General features: G+C 39.9%; 1 protein-coding gene across 3 annotated transcripts in view; it reads right to left on the bottom strand.

Moving 5' to 3' along the window:
- The window catches only part of ICA1 (islet cell autoantigen 1), a 74,900-nt gene extending 56,021 nt beyond the window's left edge, over positions 1–18,879 (bottom strand). For all 3 annotated transcript variants that reach the window (XM_082044459.1, XM_082044460.1, XM_082044458.1), the window contains exons 1-3: positions 18,747–18,879; positions 3,727–3,764; positions 1,014–1,185 (exon numbers count right to left, since the gene is read on the bottom strand). In XM_082044459.1, coding sequence (XP_081900585.1) covers positions 1,014–1,185; positions 3,727–3,743 — 189 coding nt within the window. In that variant the 5' untranslated portion in view covers positions 3,744–3,764; positions 18,747–18,879. The remainder of the gene's footprint in view (positions 1–1,013; positions 1,186–3,726; positions 3,765–18,746) is intronic.
- Positions 18,880–24,433: the final 5,554 nt, after the last annotated feature.

The raw sequence follows: 24,433 nt of genomic DNA, 5'->3' as shown, positions 1-24,433 counted from the left end.
TATATATTTATAAAATATTGTTCCATCCTTCCAGCTTGTTTTGCATCTTGATTTATAACCCTTCATGAAGATCCCATAGCTAGACTCATCATGTTATAAATTATCAATTGTTATAGCGAGAACTACAGAGGTTGGTTTGTTGTCAAACTGCCTCTTGTTATATCAGCTAAAACTCAAACTGAAAATCCTAAATCAACAATTTTCTAAGAAACTGCAAGAAAAGCAGTAAGGTAAAACCTTTACCCTTATATAACAAAATAATACTGACAGAACTCAGCTGTACACTTAACTCGGTTATTACACTTCATAAGTCCATTCTCTATCTTTTGCTTTGTGTCAAAGTCTTTCAAGCTCTTCAATTTGTAGAACCTAAATTTTTTTTTTCCAGTGTATAGGTATAGGATAATGACAGTGGGACTGTATTTGTCCCACAGCAGGATTCCTTCTCTTGGTTACTTTACAGACTTTCAGAAGCTCCTTTGGTCATGACAAAACTCACTTATCTGCACAAAAGCTCCAGAGAGCAGATCACACTATGCACCTTGGTCCTTCTTGGTATATTGCATGTTTTTCTGGTATATGTGATATTTTCTAACTGTATAAAGAATGTCATTTGTGTAAACCACAAAATGCTATTTTAAAACATCTTAAACTGATATAAGCAAAGGATAAGAACGACTGACATAAGCACAAAGGACAATCTCCTGCTCCCCCTTGCCAAGTAATAAAAAACAAAACAAACCTGCCCCAAAACCTGAAAATAAATACAAGAGATGTTAGGTTCCAAATAAATTTTGAGGGACATGAATCCTTGTGTTACAAAATGTCACTATAATCCTCATTTTTACACAGGCACTTTTAGCAAAAATTGGAAAATATATTACAAGAAAATAACGATAAAAATGTATATGCATTATTACACACTGCGTGTACACATATTAGAGGCTTGATTGAAATGAAAACATTTCCAAAATTAACAAGCAGAGAATACACATTATGTAGACATTACAAACCTCTAGTTTTGCATCCAGATCTGCATCTGAAGCCACAACATGTTCATCTTCCTTTTTTCCTGTAACTTTTATAAGTGTCTGTTTTGTTTTCCAGTATTTCTGTTGCATTTTATTGACCACAGATTTTTCTTGACTTTGAGCATATTGGTCATAAAATTCCCTTGGATAATTGCTAGAATATTAAGAAACAAAATTACAAAACTTCAATAGGATGCTTAAAAAATATGTCTAACATTCTAGATTAATATATTTTCATTAAGAATATTGGATTTGCACACAGACACATACCTTCTAACATGCATTTCCTTATTATGCATTAATAACAAAGCAATTAAATTAGTACTATACTTCCCATCCTACTTCAGAAAATAATACACTGCTTTCTTTATCATGTAGTGCTGCTAAATAATCAGCTGTGAAGAATTCTTCCCAATGCACAATGGAATTATTTATAGCCTATGAAGGAACTTTTTATTTTTATATAACTAATAGGAGAGTTTCAAGTGAACCAGCAGAGCTGCTTATCCTGGAAGCAATTCTCATGCAATTTCAGCAGTGTCAGGATTTCACCAAGTTCATTTTATGAAGGGAATTTAACTACTTCTTGCCCTCCCTTTTTAACAATTGAATAGCAAAGAATCCAAAGAACATTAATTTCTTTTGAGCATGCTATGTGCAAGATATGATAGATAGCTCACATTTTTCTTTATGCAGTGACTACATGACAACTGTGGGTGCGTTAACAGGTAATCTTTTCTTCAAGGATTATTTTCCACTGACAGATGCTTCTGCATTCCTCTAGCAGACCAAATAAAAAGTGCAATCTAAAGACAAACTCCATATTCCACAATATTTAAACCATATGAAGATGGTTTAATAGAAAATGTAGCCTTACAATGAAATCTTGATCTCATTCAGGGTTATTCCATTATTATTTCTGCAAAAATACATGCCCTTTCCTCATGTGCATATACAGAAAGCTAAAGTGATTTTGCAGATTTTTAGAAATAAAAGGTTGGTAAAACTTGCTATATTAAATGCTGCAGGAAAATTAAAGAAGCTGAGTTTATTTTGAAAAAAAAACAACTGACACTCTCCACTTGTGGAGTGTCAAACTGGGGTACATTACTGAGATACTGCCCAGGGGGGTCAGTTCACACAACACACAGAGCTCAGGGATGCTGCCCCAAGAGGTCCTCAGACCCAACACACACACCTTTTGAGACACACAGATACATACATACACGTGCGATGAAATGCTAAGGCCATTCTGAAACAACAAGGCATTGTTACACATGTTCCCCAAAAGGGTGGCACATCTGCCCTACATAGTTACTAGTGACACAGTTTCACCTGATAAGGAAGTTTGTTTCCCTGGTATTTGTTACTTGCTTTAGTTGTTTTTAATCAGTGAGTTAGGAGACAGCACATTAATCGCCAAAGAGATGGTAAGAAATTAAACTGGAAGTGAGCAAGGACAGAGTTCAAAATGCACTTAATACAGCACTTCTTGGCTTCTTCCCCAAATGTTAAAAGCAAAAATATTTGCCCATTTAATTCTACCCAGACATTAGTTCCAAAACTTTCATTTATGGATTTTGTTAAAAATCAAGGCCTTTTTGATCCTACAGCATGAAATAAATAACACATGCAAAACATACCACATTTCACGTGGAATTCTGCACAAACAAACCATTAGGCACTCAGCCTATCAAATTAAGTGAAGCCTATATTGACCTGGTATATGCTGCACCTTTAAAAGACAAAAATCTACAACCTCAGAAAAACAACAAGAAGATCCTCCGCATTATGACAAAGTATGAGAGTTCAATAAAACCAGCATTACCTTAAAAATAATAATAATACTACTACTACTACAAAAAAAAAAAAATCTAACCACTCACAAGGCAGTATAGAGACCTGAACTATGTGGCTAGTTGTGTGCTTTATCCTGTGCTACAGCTGTACAAATAGCTGATCTTTGAGTTCAGCAGTCAAGTGCAGACAACACCGTAATTCATCTGATGTCAGCCAGCCTTGATATGTACCTCACTTAAGGTCACTAGAAATTCTGGGGGCATAGTGGAAGGAATAAAAAAAATGAGTTATTTATATGAGTTCACACACACAAAAAAAGCTGGGATTAATACAGATTCCTGAATTAGAGGCTGACAAACCAATTGAACACATAAGAGGAATATAATCTTTTACCACTACAGAAAAATTCAGCTTTTAATGTCATTTGAAGAATTTACTGGCTCCTGTTTATGCTTAAGATAACAAAACATTTATAATCGCATTATCAAAATATTCAGTGGACAATTTTTACTGGTAGACACTTCTCAATAAATTTTAAAAAGTATTTTGTGTCAAGCAATCATGGACATATTTGGGTTTGTTAAACAATCAGGAAACATAGCTAAAAGGAGGATGTACTTTATTCTGAAGTTGACGACCACCTATAAACTTCTTTCCTTTAAGCAGGAAATTGATAACATATGAGATTTTTCCATCTAGTCAATTCACTTGTTTTTTCATTCTTTGGCAGTTTTTCATTTTTTAATTTTTATTTTTTTTAAACAGAATGTCTACCAGTGACTTCATAAAATACTAGATATCAGAACATAATGTGTGATAGACTTAGGCAGTGACAAATCAACATGCCAAACACCATTAGCTCTTTAGAATAAGAAGAAATTATCAAGGTACTTACTACTTATGACCTTCCATGTTTCCTGTTTTCTTCAGACACTTAAATAAAATAAGAAATTATCAGTTAATACAAACACATTTAAAATATAATTTTCAAGTTAGACACTAGAAAACACCTACCTTTTCACACAGAAAATTACTATATTGTAGCATCTTGTTTATCATGTTACAAGAGAAAACTTTTCAATCTGTGGACCAAATGCTTTCCCCATGTTACACACAATTCTCACTTAAATCCACGACAAACATGTTTAAGTGGTGTTGCTGATGTTGCCAATTTTATGTTAGCAAGTTTTCCAGGCAAAAGCAAATTTACTTGGCATAAATTCAGTGACTTTTGACAAGGCACGCCAAAATTGTCCATGCTAGGCATCTTCCTCAGTCAAGTTTTTTCCCCAAAGTTTTAGCTACAACACAGTTCAGCTACTTTTTTCATGCATGTCCCATTGATCTATTTTATAAAAACACCAGCTACGTCACTTCTTAAGCCATGGATTTCAAATTTAACCACCAGATGTTTTTTCTATGAGGGAAATCACAGTTCCTGAGGATAGAATATGATTTGTATGCTTTTGGACTTCAGATTTTTAATGTCTGCAGTTTGGACACTCAGGTCTCACACTATACATTGAGCTGACCAGATGGCACACGCATCACTTCCCACCAGTAACTGAGCACACATTTTCCAGGCCAAATTTGCAAGCAAAGCCAAACATTTTTATAAACAATGAGCACCTGGCTTCTGCTCTGCTGCTTTCAGAGAGGACTCTGTTCTCCAGTACACAGCCAGCATGCAAACGGAGACACTGCAGCGTGATCATAGACAAGACCAAAAAGAAGCTCATCAGATGGTGCTGCCAGGAAATGGCCTTTGATGAGACCAGGCACAGAAAGAACACACTGACAGGCTGCACCAAGATATGAAGCTGATTGAGGAAACAGTAATGGAAAAAGCAGCTCAGCAGCTAATGGTGTTGAAACTGAACTTTGGCACTAAGCTGGGTGAGAGAGAAAAGGGGCTGCAAAGGGTGGATGTGACACTAGAAAAATATCTAGCACAGTGCTGTGTACAGACAGCACGGTTAGCGCTGGAGCAGCAAAGGGGCTGAACAGATTGCAGGAACCCGAACAAGGGAATGCAAACAACCTGAGTGCTTCCTCCAGCCGTGAAGCACATGCACTTCCATTTGGAGGCAAATGGAGCTAAAAGCCAGGTTTCCAATTCTAACCTCTCTGCTGTCAGTACCTGTGAAACTTCCTGGCAAAGTTCCATGAGATGCTGCAAGATTATATCAGAGCAGGAAATTTTCCCATATTGGACTTTTTGTGAAATGCTCATAAGGAGAGACCATGAGAAAATTCATAACTCTGTCTGCAGAGCAGAGTTTAAATGTAAAGGCCAACAGCTAAACACCACAGAGGAAGAAAGAACTGTTTCAGGTTGTTTGTGTTACAGCACCATTGGGTCAAACAATAAACAGAATGGACAGCAACAGTCATGGCTTTGCTATGGTTTCCAGAGCCATAAGGCACAGGCAATATTAACTCCATTTTTCTAATACCTTTATGCTTGACTTCACTGTTTTAATAGTGGTCCTCCTTAAGTCAACTGTGGGTGTATGCAAGTGAGATAAGAACACAGGATTTAGCTCGTATGCACATCCATGACTCAGTTATTCAGCAGCACACTTGGTTTGACAGGAAGCAAACAGTCTATCTAGATGGAATAACATGCATATTATGTGGAACAAAGTGTAAATGACCCACATGGGGAACAAGTCTAAGGCACTGACCTTACACACTGCACACATCCACCCGACTCTCCTGGAAACCAATGTCCTTAAAAACATTATATATACATATATATATATACACACACACATATACACACACAAATATATATATATATGTATGTATGTATGCATGCATGTATGTATGTATGTATGTATTTGGGCCATGGTGAAACAGTTCTCATTTGCAAACATAGCTCATGCTCTTTCTTCCTAAACATCTGACCTTATATTTTGACTTTGGGATCTTCTTAGTTATGCTCCTCCAAGTCCTACCCCTATGCCCTTAAGATACTATTTGTAGGGAGTTTTTAATTCAAAGGGAGGACTATATCACAGCTGTTAGGACAGTGTTTTCACAATATGAAAATGAGGGCATGTATTCCCTGTCCTGCTGTATGACATGATGGTATTTGAGGCTACAAGACCTGCTGGGATAGTGTTGCATGGTCGATTAGCGTGGAAGGAAACCGAAGTGGAGTCTTACCTACACTGTCTACTGGAAACGGCTTCTGGCATGTGGTAGCACCCAAAACATGCCAAGAAAGAGAAAGGTCCCAATGTTCTAGGTGGTGCAGATAAAAACCATGCCAGGGAGACTGCATGGCTTCACCATGGCTTCACCAAGGGAAAGTCGTGCTTGACCAACCTCATTGACTTGCATGAGGACATAACAGGTGGATGGATGATGGCAGGGCAGTGGATGTGGTCTACCTTGACTTCAGTAAGGCATTTGACACAATCTCCCACAGCATCCTTACAGCTAAACTGAGGGAGTGCGGTCTGGATGATCGGATAGGGAGGTGGACTGTGAACTGCCTGAAGGGAAGAAGCCAGAGAGTCGTGGTCAATGAGGCGGAGTCTAGTTGGAGGCCCGTATCTAGTGGAGTGCCTCAAGGGCCAGTACTGGGGCCTATATTATTCAATATATTCATCAACAATTTGGACAAGGGAATAGAGTGTACTATCAGCAAGTTTGCTGATGACACCAAGCTGGGAGGAGTGGCTGACACACCAGAAGGCTGTGCTGCCATCCAGTGAGACCTGGACAGGCTGGAGAGTTGGGCGGGGAAAAATTTAATGAAATATAACAAGGGAAAGTGTAGAGTATTGCATCTGGGTAGGAACAACCCCACGTTCCAGTATAACTTGGGGAATGACCTATTAGAGAGCAGAGTAAGGGAAAGAGACCTGGGGGTCCTGGTGGACAGCAGGATGACCATGAGCCAGCACTGTGCCCTTGTGGCCAGGAAGGCCAATGGCATCCTGGGGTATATTAGAAGAGAGGTGGTTAGTAGGTCGAGAGAGGTTCTCCTTCCCCTCTTCTCTGCCCTGGTGAGACCACATCTGGAATATTGTGTCCAGTTCTGGGCCCCTCAGTTCAAGAAGGACAGGGAACTGCTGGAGAAAGTCCAGTGCAGGGAAACAAAGATGATTAAAGGAGTGGAGCACCTCCCTTATGAGGAAAGGCTGAGGGAGCTGGGTCTCTTTAGCTTGGAGAAGAGGAGACTGAGGGGTGACCTCATTAATGTTTATAAATATATAAAGGGTGAGTGTCACGAGGATGGAGCCAGGCTCTTCCCAGTGACAATCAATGGTAGGACAAGGTGTAATGGGTTCAAACTGGAACACAAGAGGTTCCACTTAAATTTGAGAAGAAACAACTTCTCAGTGAGGGTGACAGACACTGGAACAGGCTGCCCAGGGGGATTGTGGAGTCTCCTACTCTGAAGACATTCAAATCCCACCTGGACACATTCCTGTGTAGCCTCATCTAGGTGTTCCTGCTCCAGCAGGGAGATTGGGCTAGATGATCTTTTGAGGTCCCTTCCAATCCCTAACATTCTGTGATTCTGTAGCAATTAAACAGTAGGAACAAGAAGCACTGTAAACTAATTCATATTTTATATTTCAGCATCACAGTTAAGCTCTACTGAAATGGAAAGAGTATACATTAACATAGATATTAAAACCAGAAACAAAGGTAGAGGAACTTAATAAAGGAATATTTACTTGAGCTAGATGTAGTTTATGTGCTATTACAGGAATTATCACAGCTGTATCTGAGTTCTATTGCAAACATTTTTTTTTTAGCTTGTAATGTTAGGATTTTATTTTCAAGAAACATCCAGTCTTACTAGATAGGTCATATCCTTAACTGGGTTTTCAGGAGATGCTCAGGACAACTGTGTGATCTTTGAGGCCAACTTCATCAAAGCACAGGAAAAGCCCATTCCTATGGGCAGAAAGCTGAGCATCTGTGGCAGAAGGCCAGGACAGATTAATTTTAATGAACTCAAATGCAAAACTAATGCATGTAGTAGATGGAAGCAGGCACAAGATACTCAGGAGAATGCAAAAGCATTGCCTGAGTATGCAGGGATGGAGTTAGGAAAGCCAAAGGCACACTGGGGTTGAACCTAGCAGGGGATGCAAACTGTAACAAGAAGTGCTCTATAAAAACCAGTGGCAGCAAAAAGTAGGTTAAGGAAGACACAGATCTACAGCATGGGAGAGAATATGGAAATGCAGATGTACATTTTTGCTTTCGTTTTCACTGGAAGGTCTGTCCTGTGGCTCCCTAGTTCTTCAAAACTACTATCAGGGTCTGTGGGTGCAGGCAATTAACCATATTACAGAAAGACTGAGTTAAGAGGTACCATTTGAGGTACCTGCACATTAAGCCACTTGGACATACTCAAATCCATGAGATCAGATGGGATGGATCTTGGAGTGTGCAGGGAGCAGGCTTTTGCCATTGCAACTATGTCTCCTCTGTTCTACTGAAGGTTATGGTGATCAAAAGAGGTGGCTGATGACTGGAGGAAGACAAACACCATATTCACCCTCAAAAAACATCACAAGGAGGATCAGGAAACTTCAAGCCCATCAACTTCACCCTCAGTTACTGGAAGAATCATGGAGAAAACCCTCCTGGAAACCATTCCCAGTCACATGAAAGACAAAAAGGTAAGTGGGAAGAGCCAGTGTGGATTTATTAAGGGCAAATCATGACTAACACAACCACCTTCTATCATACTATTAGATGACTGCCTCTGGTGAATGAAGGGCAAGTAATGGATGTTGTAAGCTGATTTTGGCAATGCCTTTGTCATGGTGTCCCATGGAATACTTACAGCTTCTTGTGGGACACATCTGGAGTAGTGTCCATTTTTGGGCTCTCCATCCAAGAAAAACACTGGCATACTGGGGCGAGTCCTCCAGTCAGGGTCTGGATCCCATAATATATTTGCTCAGCTATAAGACCACCAGGCTAACAGGAGTCCTTATTGCTGTCTGCAACTACCCAGTAAGAGATGCAGAGCAAACAGGGAAACTCTTTTTGCAAAGACACACACTGGAAGGACAAGTGGTCACACACAAGCAGGAACATGTGAAATTCCAATATAGGCAGGAAATTTTTCACCATGATGGGGACAAGCACTGGAACAAGCTGCCCACTGAGGCAAATGCTGGACATGGCCCCAAGCAACCTGCTCTAACTGGGTCTGGTTGAGCAGGAGGCTGGACTAGGTAATCTCCAGCACTCCCTTTCAATCTATGTGATTCTGTGAAAATTTGTACAATGTAAAAGAAGATGAGATTGGAGAGCAGCAAGCTTGCTGCTACCATTGGTTTAATGCAGAAGACTTTCCATAAGAATGGTGTTAATGGACTGCAAAATAACATTGCACCGTGACCACTCTGGCTACACACACACACACAAAAAAAAAATATAGTATGTTTTCTTTCTAAGAGGTATCCACAATATTTTCAGCTTTTAGTCATATTGTTTAGTTTCATTCATAGCTGAAACTTAACGTTAACAGTCTTCATTCTTCAGATATTGCTACATGTACAATGTAAATTGCCCCTGCAGTCACTTAACAGGGTCATAATTTCTTTATTTTTATAATCTCTAACTTCATGTGTTGTTGCTGTCTGTTCAAGTCCAGGAACCAAAGAGGGTAAGATATTGGTTCAGCTGTAACAAAGGACATGAATAAAAACATCTAGGATAGCTGAAAGCAGTGAGGGTTTTTTTAAAGAAATTCCAAAGTCTTAAGTGTAGCCACAAAAAGTGAGAGATGCTAATAAAAGCAGACTGGAAACAGCCCAGGGAAGTATCTAGGATTTAAAAGGAACACTTCATAACAATGTAACGAAGAATCCCCGCAGCCCTAAAACACCGACCCTGAGGCTGCAGAGGGAAACCCAGGACTGAGCACATAACCTTTGACTACTTTAGGTTTTGAACTCTGTTTTGCTTTCAAAGAACAAGATATAAATGTCCTGAACAGAAATAACAAGAGAATTGCTCTTGCCAAAGATGACTACAATGGAAGCAGATGACACTAACTAGACTCTACCAATCCCTTCCCTGAAAACTGCAGTCAAAATTAACCTATGTTATCATACAGTTTTATATACAAAACAAGCTTAATTTGCTAGATGTAAGGGACTTTTTGATCTTTTTTTCTTCCTGGTGTGTTAAGACAAAAAAAAAAAATTATATATATATATATTTTCAATAAAGAATATTACACTGACACTGATTAAGAAAAAAAATAGCATTCATCACCCCATTGGAAAGCATTTGTAGCAGAAAGTTTCCATTACCTCTGATGACAAAGCTTTACACAATACTTGTGATCCCTGTGACAGACAGTTTTTATCTTGGCAAACAAAAGGTAGGGATACTCTAGATACGGAGAAATCCAGGTGCTGTATAGCATGCTAGGGAAAGCAGTGCTACAATACAGCTGACTGTACACAAATCCATGTTTATTGCTGCACAGTGCTGGATATGAGGTTTCCTGAAGAAGTCCACACACAGCTCCAGTTATTTTGCAAGTGCTTCCTGGTGTTTTGAGACAGACAGATGCCATCTCAATTTCAGCATTAAACCTGAGCTGGCCCTATTCCTAATGAGACCGCTCAGAACACAGGGGGCCACAGTGCTGAAATACCCATTCCAATACGGAACCAGCTGGGTACACAAGCCCTGCCAAAACCTTGAAAATCCCTAGCAGGACCTCTGAGGAGCCTCCAAGAAGCCTCAGCATGATGTTCCACAAACCCCCCTGTTTGCAGGCTGACAGCAGAGAGGACTGGCACAGCCTGTTGGTCTGGGCGTTGTGAAATACAGCCAAACTGTTCCTAGCTCCAGCTTGGCTGCAGACACAGCTGCGTTCAGGAGACATGCTGGAACCAAGATGGCCCTGAAAACAGCCAACTAAGGCACCTCTGTGCCTGTGGCAGAGCTGACCTGCATTGTAGGCTGTTTACCCACAGATTATTTCCACTGGAGGCCAAAATAGCTGGAACGCACACGGAACTTCAAAATATTTCTGGCATACTGCATCACCCTGTCTACCTACTGAGATATTTCATCAGCCATGATGCTGCAATGCAACTTGATGAAGGGCACTGTCATTAGCAAATGGCATTTCTATTCCTCTGGAGAAATCCTCTAATTCTTTATATTTTCAAAAGGCCATTTGAATACACCATCTACATTTTTCTGTGTGAAAAGGAAAATGCTTTCATGGTGTTTTGAGTGACTTAAACTCCATCATACCCTCGGCTTACCTTCCAGCCCACGCTCTGTACAACATCTGGAGATGCTTGCTTCTCTTTTTTTAGCTTTATTATATTATAATTCTTTGTTTCAGCCTAAGTTGCCTGATTTCCCAAGAGCTGAACAACTTTATATTAATACTATCTGAAGATGATTCATTAGAGAGATGGTATGAGTGCCTTCTCTCCAACAGCTAAATTGATAATAAACAATTCTGTATATTGGTATCACTCAGATAATTTTTCTTTTCCAGTGAGTGTAAATATGAAAAGTGTCATATGGCAAAGTGAAATTCAGATCTTAATGCTCTCCTAGGTTATGAGGAAAGCAATTAAAAAAAAAATTATATATATATATATCTTTTCCCCTGATGCAAATATTTTTCCTTGGCTGAGCATTGGTTATACAGCTCTTGCCATGCTCTTAGCTTAGTGAACTGATCCAGAAGAAATCAGGAAGCAACCAGAGACAGAAAACAAGAATCTTTTCAACTCTGAAGACTGTATCTTAAAACAAATTGTTGATCTAGTCACAACTTCTCAGAACCAGGAGATGAGCTGAAATCCTTGTAAAAATGCTATAAATGTTGATCTACAGATGAAATTTAACATCCAAAGATGACCTAGCATAGTTATATAGGAAGACAGTAGATTGAACAACACATCCTTTTGAGACACATCCAGAAACAACAAAAGGGAGCTGAATGAGAGGCAGAGCAGAGTTCAGGAACCCTTATGTGAATGTTATGCGCTTATCAAAAAAGACACAGAAGAATCTGCACTTTCACTGATAGCACTGTCCTCTCAGTTTACTGGCCTTTCAAAGCAACTAATATGTCTGTGGTTCTTCAAATCCTAACAGACTCTCCGTACCCTAAAAATCCTGCAATTTATATCTTCAAAGATGGCAGAATCATGCATTGCAGTTGATTTACTTAATATAACAGTTTTATATAAAATTAATAATTTTCCAATAAACTTTTAATGCAGTAAAGTGCTACTAAGTAAAATAAGAAGGATTTTAAGGAGTTCTATCTGAAAAAGTTAAGAGTGATAGTTTCATTTATGTAAAACACTCTGAAGGGAAGAAAATGTGCTTAGGTGAGGGAATCAATGCCATCTGTGCCTCCAACAGCTCTTGGCTGACAACCTGTCTCCCCCACTCTGCTCCCTGGAAGCTGTGATCAAACTGAATCAAGTAAATGGGCCTCCAAAGCAAGAAGCCATCACACTGCAAGATGAAGATGAGGCAGGACACAGTTCTGTCTTCTCTGGTGTCTGTCTACAAGCATGCAGACCAGAAGCTTCATGTTTCACTTTGACTTTCTGAAGCAAAAGAGAACAGAGCAGCCAATTGATCTGAATTATGCATATTGATGCAAGAAAAGAGTGAAAAGTCTGGGTCTATATAGGTATTTAGCATCAAGATTACATACAGATTTACAAGTACTCCTACTCTTCACTACATGAATGGCTACCACTGTAATTCAGCTAAAATGAATCTAGAGTTGAAGTTATATTCAAGATGACAAATGACAAGATTTAATTTTTCCTCTAAAGCTCTTATAGCTCATCATTGATGTTCTAATCCTGCAGAATCATCCACACTTAGCTTTAAATCCAGGAGTATTTTCATTCTGCTAGACTACTCACTACTGCAGTTGTTTATTAATTCAAAAAGTTCGCAGGACTGGTCTGCAACTGCTGCATTAGCAGTTCCTTCCATCCACTACGACTTTTTGTCTATTCCTTTGTCTCAGACAAATCCACAGCTTTCCTACTTATCCTGTGAAGCATATATCTTGCAGATTATCCACAGCTTCTCAGCAGAAGAAATACTGTAATCTTATAAGGGACCTGTATCAACAGAATTACTCTTTCAACCTATTTTAGGAGCTGACATTTAGAAAGAAGTTCTTAAAAGAAGCACAGGGTGAAACAACATCTGTTATACAGAGAGACTCCTGCTATATTCATACACCTGGGAGGTGCTGATGGGAAAATAAATTTGTGCTGTTTGACCCCAATTATCTAACTGAGGTGCCTAAATTACCACATAAGCCTCTTGATACTAAGCCCCTGTACAGATAGTGAATAGAACTTCCAAAGACCAAGTCTGAGCACCTGAACCAGAGCCTCACCACAGTGCTCTGAGCACACAGAAACAATGGTTTCTGCAAGAAAAACCTGAACTACACGGCTAAATCATGCAAAAAGAGCACTTTTCTACTCCACTTCTCTTAGAACTTGGATTTCACGGTGGTCTGTGGAACTACTGGGGAAAAAAGATTCAGCAGTGTACTGAGTAACACATTGTGCTTGGAACACAGCCACATCCCATACGATCACTGGAACCAACTTTTTTTCACTGCAAGCACTACTGGAACTAACATTTCTAGATACAATTTCTTCCCATTTTTTCTCCTCTTTATTGAGGTTAATGAGACCGCCCAGCAAAAAGTTCATTTATTCCATTCCATTTATTTATTTGTCTTGATCCTTCAAAGGATTAAAAAAAAATAAAACCAAAATTAAAATGACATGCAGAAAAACCCCAAACGTATTCAAAACAACTGAAATATCAGAGAAATATGAGTCTGTTTTCCAAGAAGTAGTTTGAACCAATGTAACACTCCCTTTCCCTTCTTTACCAAGCCAGTAAATTGTGTGGAGAACAAACCACAGTAGTAAAAGCAGGTATCTTAAATGATTAAGAATGTGTAAATAAGGACTTGCACATTTAGAAACCACGCACAAGGTATGAGGAAATCTGGATGGTTTGGGTCTTCTTTCTGTCATTTGTGCACTACCTAGGCACTTGTTTGCAAACACTACATGCAACAAAATGAGTAGTAGCATTATTGACATCAAGTATATAATGACCTGCCTTTCACTGAATTTTACACTGTTTTTTAATACTCTCTGTGCAGGGTAGATGACCAATAGCTACTGCAGAGAGCTACTATTAAGAGTTATTTTATTCCAAAAACAATTATCATGCTTCTAATGTTTCAGAATACACAATTAACACAGGAAATTATTCTACTTAATTTCCTGGTGTAATCTAAACAGGGAATGATATCCAGGGTCCTGTTATGCTGTCATTTAGTCTTCATATTTTTCTGTTCCCAACTCTGATATGTATAAGTTAAAAGAAGACAGTGGCAGATAAACAGAGCAAATTTGCACACTGGAAATTTATTACTCACATATACCTAGAACTGAAGAGTATCAATCCATTTGGACTGCACTGGTTTTCAGTACTTGAGCGGTTAGAGGTAAGTTTTAGTCAACATGAAGAAGTGGAAATTTGGCATTATATCACCATGTTTTTTAAAACCTGGTTTTGCTCCCACGAAGTGCAAGGACCAAGTCAACTGTTAGTATTCCTCTCTAAAAAGCAACTTAATGTCTATTTGAGATTATGTCTGTCATATTGTTCCAAAGACTATCAAGCCAGACTTACAGGTGAAAGTGATCTCCTTTCTAAATCATAACATGTATTGAAATGACATTTGGAGCTGTTTTTTGTTTTGTTTTGTTTTCCTTTTAAACAGTTGAATGACAAATTCCTAAGAACAGTGCTTTATCTCAAAACCACCAATAAGAATGGCACACGTTGTCACGACATAGTACATGTAGTCTCAGAACAAAGTAGTTCAAATAAATGCTCATAGATTCACCATTGGAAGACTGGATAGCCCTTCCTAGGTATATTAACTTGCATGGGGAACTTCATCCTTTACGTAAATACACAGATATTTAATTACACATAAAATTATTTTTAAATTATTTTTATACTGATTTTTTCAGCTGCTTACTGTGAAATAATATATGAACAGCACACTGTATCAGTTTGCCCTCACATAATGTCTTTTACTTGACTTCTAGTGTTCCACTTACACTTCTGAAGAAGACTGAGCAAGCGTCCTTAGGACAGAACCAGGTAAGTATTGTAACTGCTATGTGTGTTTTATGGAAGAATAATTTGAATATAAATAATTGAGTGACAGGTCTAACCTTACTCTGCAAATGAGCAAAGCTGTGGATATACGCAATCTAGTATTTAATCTCATTCTAAATGCAGACTTGCTTCAGTTCTCTGAAATGACTATCAAATTGTTTTGCAGTACACATTTGTTCTCTTAGTTTAAAAACCAGTATTTTTAAACTTAGTAGCCAAATATTATTGAAGAAGATGCCATATGGAACACCTGCTGTGCATAGATTACAAAAGACAGTATGAAGATGAGTTTTGTGACACATTCTACCCATAAACAGTCTAGAGTCTTAATCTTAGGAAACCTTCCCTTTGTAGAACCTATGAGAATAATCAGTGGAAGTACAAAAAAACCCAAACAATCATGAAACTCTTTTCACATGTATACTATAATAAACATGAACAAATATCTTCTAGAAGTTCAAAGCAATGGCTCTCTTATTTGCACAACCTATTTGCTGACACAGTCACCGCTCTCAAGTTTCTGCCTCCCCCCTCCCTTTTCATCCATGCAGAAGCCAGGAAGCAATGCTGTTATACCTGAGGGAAACAATACGAGGGGAGGGAACAGAGGAAAATAATTTCCTCTAGATTCCCTCAGGAGATCATTTCACATCCACGGATAAGAGATTTGATTAACAAAAGATTTTTACCATGCACAGCAACAACAAAACAGGGTGATCTTCGTTCACCACCCTTTGAGTAAACAGCACAATCAATACAGGCTGTATATTCTTGATGGATGCACAGTCCACTCAGCTCTTATATTGCTGTTCTCAGATCCTGGCACCCCAGCCGACTGTTCCTAGAGCAGCAGTGATCCCTACGAAGCTACTTGCAAGATGGACCCGAGTACTGTTTCAGTGACTTGGAACAGACAGTTCCCAAGGTTGATGCAAGTGATTGCATAACCAGTCAAAATGTCCCTTGGTTTGCCATGGCTAACAATAGCCACAGGAAAAACTGCTGTGAGACTATTGTTACCAGCAACAAGTAAAAGATCAAAATGTTTCCGCTGTTCTTGACTGCTTGGTTCTTTGTTTAACATTCTTCACTCTCCGGGCTTTTGTATTTTTAATGCTTCTCCATCACATGGCATAATTTTGTCTTTAGAGTGATTTTATGGTTGAGAAGGGGCAAAATATCTTGAAGAATCAACTACTTCAGAGCAACACTGTTGAAAGAGATTCTGAAATAAGTATTAAAAAGAGTCTCTGAGGACATCGCTTGCCTTTTAGTTTAGCTGAGATATTAGCACTTTTTTTTCTTCCAACTTGTACCAACAGCTTTCAACACCAGTTTAAGAGTGAAAAGAGCTGTTATTATTCTTTTCTTCCAGAAAAGGTTACTTGGGAATTCATCAGTGCAATTTACCAGCCCTGTAGAGTATGGATAACAGAAAAGAACAGGCAAGCTGGGTGGGCTTGAAATTCTGCTAATGGGAAAAAAACCCCAGCCCTGTAGTAGGGTCCAACAGGAATTTTATTTTGTGCTTTGTTATTCCTTCCACATCACAATAATAAGATCTGTGAAAGAAAAATATTCAAGAAACCTTCCCCCTTCCATACAGTCATAACTGATCTTCTTGAACCTGCAAACCTTCAGTAACATGGATATTTGAATCTCAGCTCCCACAAACACAATTGAAGAAATCACCATTACCTAAAAAGCACTTAATTCTTTCTCCATTGAGAAGGCAGCAAATTCCAGTTACAAGCATCTAACTCTTGAGTATACTGCTGTTCGAACCTTTTTGGAAATAACAATGTTTCATCCATGACGTTTTGATAGTAAAGAAACTTCAGAAACTCATTTAGACCAAGGTCTGGTAGCATTTAGCTGCCACATCACCTTCTAGTAGAGCTTGCCATGGGAAGAAATGTGACTGGTTATACCAGTTATGGCAGTTTGCTACACAAAAGACCTCTGTGGCTTTATACTAAATTCCTTCTTCAGTGGTATTACCACAAATCTTAAATCATAAAGGTACTCAGTTTAAACCAATAGGCTACCCTACGCAAAGAGCAGTATAAAACATTGCTCAGGTCTAAAAGAGATGCTCCTGGACATCAAGCTACATACTGCTAAGAAATGCAACTCCTATATCAGTGCCAAGCAGAGAGCACTGTCAAGTGGTACTTCCACTCCCTCCTTGGGAACCCTTGATGGACAAAGTGGAAAAAGAGAAGAATACCAAGAAAATCAGATGAAAGACCATAACAAAACACAGTCTGCACTGAAGACTCCAAAACCCACCCTGCCTTTTTTTTTTTTTTTTCTGGCCAACTTTGGAAAAGTGATTGAACACGTTTTTTTTTCTTTGCAACAACAGCCTTGCTAGACCAAAACATGAGAACAGTTTACTTCCAAGAAGTCTGATCTGGAATAAGAGCCACAGCTGCTTTTTGAGACCCAAATTAAATAAAACCCATCCAAAAACTGAAAGAAAGACAATAAAATAATGAAACATGAGAGGGGAAAAAAAAACCTAATAAAGTGGTACTTCCGGGAAATAAATTAATAAATGGTCACACTGCTTTAAAGCAAGGCTTACAGACAGGGGCAAAATATCATAAACAAACGAACAACTCCAATACCAAGCTTCTAAAACAGCCACACAACGTAACCTGAGGGTGGGAGGTTAAAGGATGTACCCCTGAGATTACCCAATTCAGTTTTGCATTTATAAATTATAACCGATGCAAAAGCGAATTACTGTTTTAATGGAGTCCATGCAGGACCTTGAGGCTATCAGCACTACACAAACCAGTGTGGAACAGGAGACTTATTTACATTTGGTGCTGAACATGCACACAATGAATACGAGAGCACGGTGCCCTTCACCCCTTCTGCTCACTAGAAATTGACCTGACGTTTGAAGTACTTTTTTCCCTTCTTCTTTAAACGACTAGAACAGGTAAACAACATTCATGAGCCAGGTGGATGGATGCAGATAAAATCTGATTATCAAGATCAACCTTTCACAAAATTTAAGTTTAAATTAGAAGTTTTTGGTCTTTTATTTGTTTTTTAATTCCAATTTCACTAGCTGTTAACGCCTCGCTGCCTGCTTTGATGACTGACATTGTCTCACCACCAGCAGCCCTACCCCGCCTGTAACGCGGCCGGCCCCGAGCCCTCAGGTAAAACCAGGGCCGCTGCCGACACACACACACACACACACGGCAGCCGGACACCCCGCACCTCAGCCCGGAGCCGGAACCGCTGAGGACAAGCGGCCGTTTCCCGCCCCATCCTCCCCGCTTCCAGCGGGCAGAGCGCCAGGGAGGATGTGCGGGAGGAAGGGAGGCAGAAACGGATAAATGCAATAATCATGGCGAGATAACCGCACGGTGGGAGGGGGAACACCAGGCAAAAAGGAGGAGCAGATGCCATCTTGTGCCTCGGAAATTTTACTCCCGGACAGGTCCGACCCCGGCGGCACCCGCCGCCAAGCCCTAAGGGGCACCAGCGCCTCAGGCCCGGCCGCCGCGCCGCCTCCTTCCCCCCAAGAGGCAGGCGGGCAGCCGGCGGGGGAGGCGGCGCCCACCCAGGGCTGCCCGACACCGGCCGCAGCAGCTGCTGGCAGAGCCCGTTTTCCCCGGCAGGCTCCGGCACTGAGCCCAGCAGGTCCCCCCATCCCGCACTCACCTTGCCCGCGGCGGAGGGGAGGGCTGAGCCGGAGGCGCCGCCACCACCCCGCCAGGTGTTCCAGCGCCGCCGGCGTCACAGCAGCGAACGGAGCCGCCTCTGCCGGCGCGGGCGGCCCCCGCAGCGGGGCGGAGCCGCCGCCGCCCGCCCAGCCCCCGAGGCGGGAGGGCGGTGGCTGTCAGGTCCGAGCCGACCGGAGCCGCCGGCTTCCTGGCGTTGGCCTCGGCCGGGACCGCGTTTCCTTCTCCTTCCCGGCCGCGCTTGGAGAGACGCCTGAGGGGAAGGCGGCAGGAAGGTCTCCCCGGCTTCTGCCCCTTCTGGGGCTCCCCTCACCGCTTCGATCAGAACCCCAGGCTCTTCTGCTCAGCCCCAGCCTGCTGGGAACTGCAGGTGTCCCACGAGGAGCATCAAGGAAATATTAAAACGTTTTGGCTGCCTTAACAAGGAAGTGGAAACTTAGAGAAAAAGGCCCTGTAACATAGCAGGCAGGTGTCAATATTGAAGGGGATCAGGAGAGTCTTGCTTTTGAGCTCAAGTCAGAAATGGGTCATTTGGGATTTTGTGAGAGCTGTTTTAAGTACTCGAGGTGGATTTTAAGCTGATTTCAGAGCTTGAAATGAGGGGAAAAGTTCACAGGTGGCATTTGAAAACTATCTAGGGGGGAGGTAAAAGGAGAAATGGGGGAGCAGCAAGATGGGGTGAAAAAGTTATCCCAGTTAAACAGGGAAGCATTGGCTTCCTTCTATTGTGCACAACAAGAGAAGCAGGTTAAGCACAATGTGGAGAATGACAGCGGGAATGGAGGAGATGAGGTGGATTTGGTAGGGCCCAAGGAAAGGGTTGAAGAAGAGTGAACTGGAGGGAACTCCAGAAAATGCAGAGGGAAGAGAGAAGGAGTGGAAATGAGGACAGGAGTGGGGCATCATTTGTTGAACCTTACACAGGTCTGAAGTGCTCATGTCGGTGTCTTGGTGCTTCTGCGAGGCGTAACTGAACCACTTCACTGGAAGCTGCACATCTAGGAGCAAAATGCAAGATGTTTACAGCAGTGGGGACTTAACTGTGACACAGTAGCTCTGAAAAAGACTTGGGATCCTAATGGGTAGGTAGCTAAGCATGCACTCCCAGAGCACTGGAGGACACAAAAGGGATAATTTAATTATAAGGCTGTATAGCCTGAGGAATTTCAGGTAAGATTTGAGAGGTTGTATAATTTCCCTAATTGGCACTGGTGTGACCACAAGCATCAGGTCATACCTGAGCATGGTGTACTTGGTGCAGATGGTGCACTGCTGAACTAGAATGGGTTTATGGCAAAAAATATGGACTTTCTTTCCAGAGCTGCAGAAACCCTAATAGGGTAGTCTTTGTGTTTAAATACAGTAACAGTGAGCAAATATTTTCATAGCAGACAAATTTCTTAATGGGGTCCTCAGTCTTGCAGAAAAAGGTATAACACACTTCAAAAGCTGGAAGTTTGGCATACAGAAAGTCTGATGTTAGATATCTCGTTTGCCTTTAGATGTTATACTGTAGACACTGTTAAGCTGTGCTGATCAGCTAGAGCTCTTTTTAGAGCAAATATTGAGAAAAAGGTGCATTTAAGGCTATGGGTTATCAGATTTATTCTATTTTCCAATGAAATTATTCCCTGGACATGAGTTTTCTTGACCACAAGAGAGTAACTGGCTCAGGTATAAATACTTGCATTAGAGATATTAGCTGGTTGTCAAGATGTTACCATGAGAGGAAAAAATGTTAATGGAGTTACTTCTTACCTCTCAAAAGGGAAGTGGTGCTAGTGAGTGACAAAAGGTCTCTCTGCAGTGGATAAAGATCTGGGATCCCTTCAGCCAGGTCTGGCATTGGGTTTTGGTAGTTTTTCTTTGTAAGTGAACCTGAAGAACTCATTGTGTATTTTAATGGCATTTATGTGTGCAGGTCTTCTAGAAGAGGGTGAAAAAAAGAAAATCTCACAGCATGTGAAGGAAGTACTTTGACTGTTGCAGGAGCAGAACCAAGACACAAAGCACAAAGGGACATTTTATTTGGTAAATTTAAAAGTATTGTTTTTCTTAGTTGTACCAGGGTAAGGTAGGCAGGCAAATAGTTCTGAATAAACTTTGATTGTAATAATGAAACTATTTTTTTTTGCCAACAGTTAAACGTGTGTATGAATGTACCCGGAATCAGGGACTTAGTTTAGCTCATTTCTAGTTTATGTGAGGCCAACATTCTGCAAGTTACAGACAACTTCTAGCATTGTCCAGCTTAATGTCTTAAAGGATTAGCTATGATTACTATATAACCTTAAAAATAGTTTTAAACCTCTATTCCTCACTCTAGTGCAGGCAGTTCTTAATCTTTTCTCATGTTTCATATAGTTTATCACCAGACGTGAATGTTATAAATAAAAGCAAGTGCCATCTGGTTGCTCTAGCACCTCTCTTATCTCCTATGGAGATATTTTTAGTTCAGCAGAAATACAGAAATGTAACTACATAAAACAGCTATTGCAAGTGATGCATGATATAAGGTGTATTACTATGTTTCACAAGGTTAGTTCTTTGGCAGAACTGACTGGGTGCATGAAACACCCTGAAGCATGGTGCTACATTCATTCTGTCACTAACATTTTTTCCCCATTTGAGCAAATTATCGAGTTGTTTAAATCAACTAACCAGTTGATCCACTGACCTTAAAAAAAGTCCATTTTTGCTATTTTATTGAAATCTGTATCCTCTGGTAAACTGAGATTCTTTGGATAACATCGTCAAAATTGCTGTAAGATTCAAGCAAACATAAAGTACAGCTCTCTGAGGTGTACCTGTTAACCACACCACTGTTGGAAATGTCACATTTTATGAGCAGACAACTGACTTTCCCAGCCCTAAATCACACGAACCTAGAGGTTTTTAAGAGTGAGCTAGCAATAAATGTTAGTGCTCTTGTAAGATCTTTTCTGTGTCTGAGCCTGTGTTACACTTTGCCCCAGCTGCATTTCATTTGTGAGGACAAATAAAGATCGGAATCATATGTTGACTCAATGAGACTCATCTTCGAGTCATGTTTACTATATGACATTACTGCTACAGCATACTATAGGATATGCTCCTCTTGACACTTAATTTGGTACATTCTCCTACATTCTGTGCTATCTATAGAATATAATCTTAACAAATGTGTGGAGGGCTTTTTTCTTCCAAACCTAGGTTATTATGTTTCTTTAAGTAATAAGAAAGAAATTCAAATTAAAAAAAAAAGGAAAACCATCAGAAGTATTTTGGAAGCCCAGTGGTAGTGAGCTGTTTGTCAGTTGAAGTAATAGCAATGATAATTTTTCTGTTTGTGTATTATTTCCTCAGGATTTGCATGTGCTGTAATTGTATTCCTCATTTAGATGTATCTGTGAATTAGTTGCTTCAGAAATTTGCAGTGTCAGATATCCCATAAACAACACTGAGGGTTTCTCATCTTCCCTGGACTGTAACATTGTTATTATTAATTGATGGTTGAAGTTTCACACATTACGATGTTTTTTAATCTTCCCATAATGCTTCGCTTGCCCCCTGTTTCTTGTCCACATAAGGAGGTACAAACATCTCATCCTCTGTTTTATGGACACAGTTGCTGACTGTTAAGTTTCTGCTCACAATATGGACTTCGTGGGGAGGGAAATGATGCTCCCTTTAAACTTCCTCCAGTCCCTTACATGAATATTTTCAGTCTTTTTTGTGTTCTCCGATCAATCTGCTAGTCTTTTATGTTTCTTGTTACACAGTTCCCAGTGTTGTGAACACCACTGAAGTTTATAAATGGCTTTTCAGTCTTTAATCTGTTTTCAAGGCACTAAAAGGCATTTAGTTTGTATTGTTTGCATGACAGACCTGTAAAGTAGAACATATTCTTTTGTGAAATTAACATTATGAAGTGAAGGAGCCAATGCGTACTGGGATCCAGACTCTGCAGAATGTTATATTCCTACAAGCAGATTAATGAGAGGCTAACGTAGGTCTATTCTAGTCATCAGTTGAGGAAATTATGTTAATATAAGGACTGCTTGGCCACTTGTGTCTGTGATAAACATGATTCCACCTTAGTGATCTGCTTTAGGCTATTGGCAGTTTCAGAGATTAAATTAATTAATGATTTGTTTCTGCTTTGAAAAGCTGGAGAATATGTTCTAGGATAGTGAAGCTGTGGGAAGGACAGCCAGGTTTAGAATTAGAGGGCTCCAGGTTGAGGTGGTGCACCTCTGACTATTAAGATAGGACCAAAACTTTACCAAATAGGAGTCAGCCTGTAATAGTAGCTTTCATGATGTTTACTCCTCATTACTTTCCTTTACTTCTGTGGACTTAAAACAGTTGTGAGCACAAGGGCTTGCCTGGGTTTTTGTGTGTGCAGGATTGATTTCACTCTAGATATTGTCCAAAGTCCTGACTTTTAATGTTGCTGTCTGAGTGGATGTTAATATACTCTTTTTGGTAATTCATGAGGAGTGAGCTGTTCAATACTTCTCTTTCCTCTTGTCTGGTTGTCACAATATTGTTGTTATCATATTTTTTTCTACTACCCTATATTATTTCTCTCCCTTATTATCATTACCAAACTCCTTAGATAGTCTTGCAAACATCACACAAAGTACTCTTTCTTGGCAAATACCGTTCATTTGAATGCCAGGGATGGAGCATGTGGAGTGACCATCTATTTTTCATATCTGACATTTTGAATCAAAAGAGCTGTGTTAGTTAATCCATTGTTTAGATGGAGTTGGTGTTTGTGGAAATTCACTAGAGAATTAGGGAGGCATTTAAGAACCAGGTTTATCCTTAATAAAGTCACATAGACCATAGGAAGATGAGAACTGGCATGGTGGCAATTTGCACTAATTTCCATCTGAGAACAATAATATATATAAAAAAAAATCTCCTTTTAAAGTGTTTACTTGAAAATACTATTTTAAACACAAACACAACCTTCAGTCATCAGTTGTATTCTGAAATGCAGGTATACTTGAACTGAGGTTATCTTCATCTGCTGTGGACTTGGGTAAGCAATCCAGCCCCTGCAGTATGCTACGAATTTATTAAAGTATGGAACAGTATTATTAAATAATCCTAGCAAAACCCAAATCCTGTAGTTTTGGCCACTATACATACATGTTGCAAATAGCAGTTTCTTTCCCAAAGAGGCTTATGGTTGGAAAGAAACTGCAAAATGGGAGAGAGATGACAAGGATCGTTGCTTCCGCTTTGTAAATGAAAAATTGAGACACAAACAGCTACAATGATTTGTCAAAAGAAGCCTATGGCAGAGCTGGCCAATGGTTCTTGCATTGATTTACAACTGCCTTGAACCATCCCATCTTCCTTCCAATGTTTTCAGAGGCTGGAAATCTGGAAATTCATAAGATGTTCTTGGCTTTTCCACAAGGTTGGGGATAGAAAGGGAACAGAGTACTAACAGAAACTGTGTTTAGTAAATTCAACTTTTTGGGAAGAGGTCACATCAACAAAATAGTTCTTCACTGAATAGATTTGCATAGTGGCAATATGAACCAAACAGCACTTTCTTTTTTCTTTTTTCTTTTTTTTTTTCTTTTTTTTTTTTTTGGTACAATTATTTAGAAAACAGTAATAGATTAAATATAGGCTGGAGCTCTTGGATGGTACCATGTTCCCTTT

The sequence above is a fragment of the Streptopelia decaocto genome (assembly GCF_964273445.1).
Source record: "Streptopelia decaocto genome assembly, chromosome: 2".
NCBI classification, from domain to species: domain Eukaryota; kingdom Metazoa; phylum Chordata; class Aves; order Columbiformes; family Columbidae; genus Streptopelia; species Streptopelia decaocto.
This window is presented reverse-complemented; position numbering and strand designations above follow the sequence as displayed.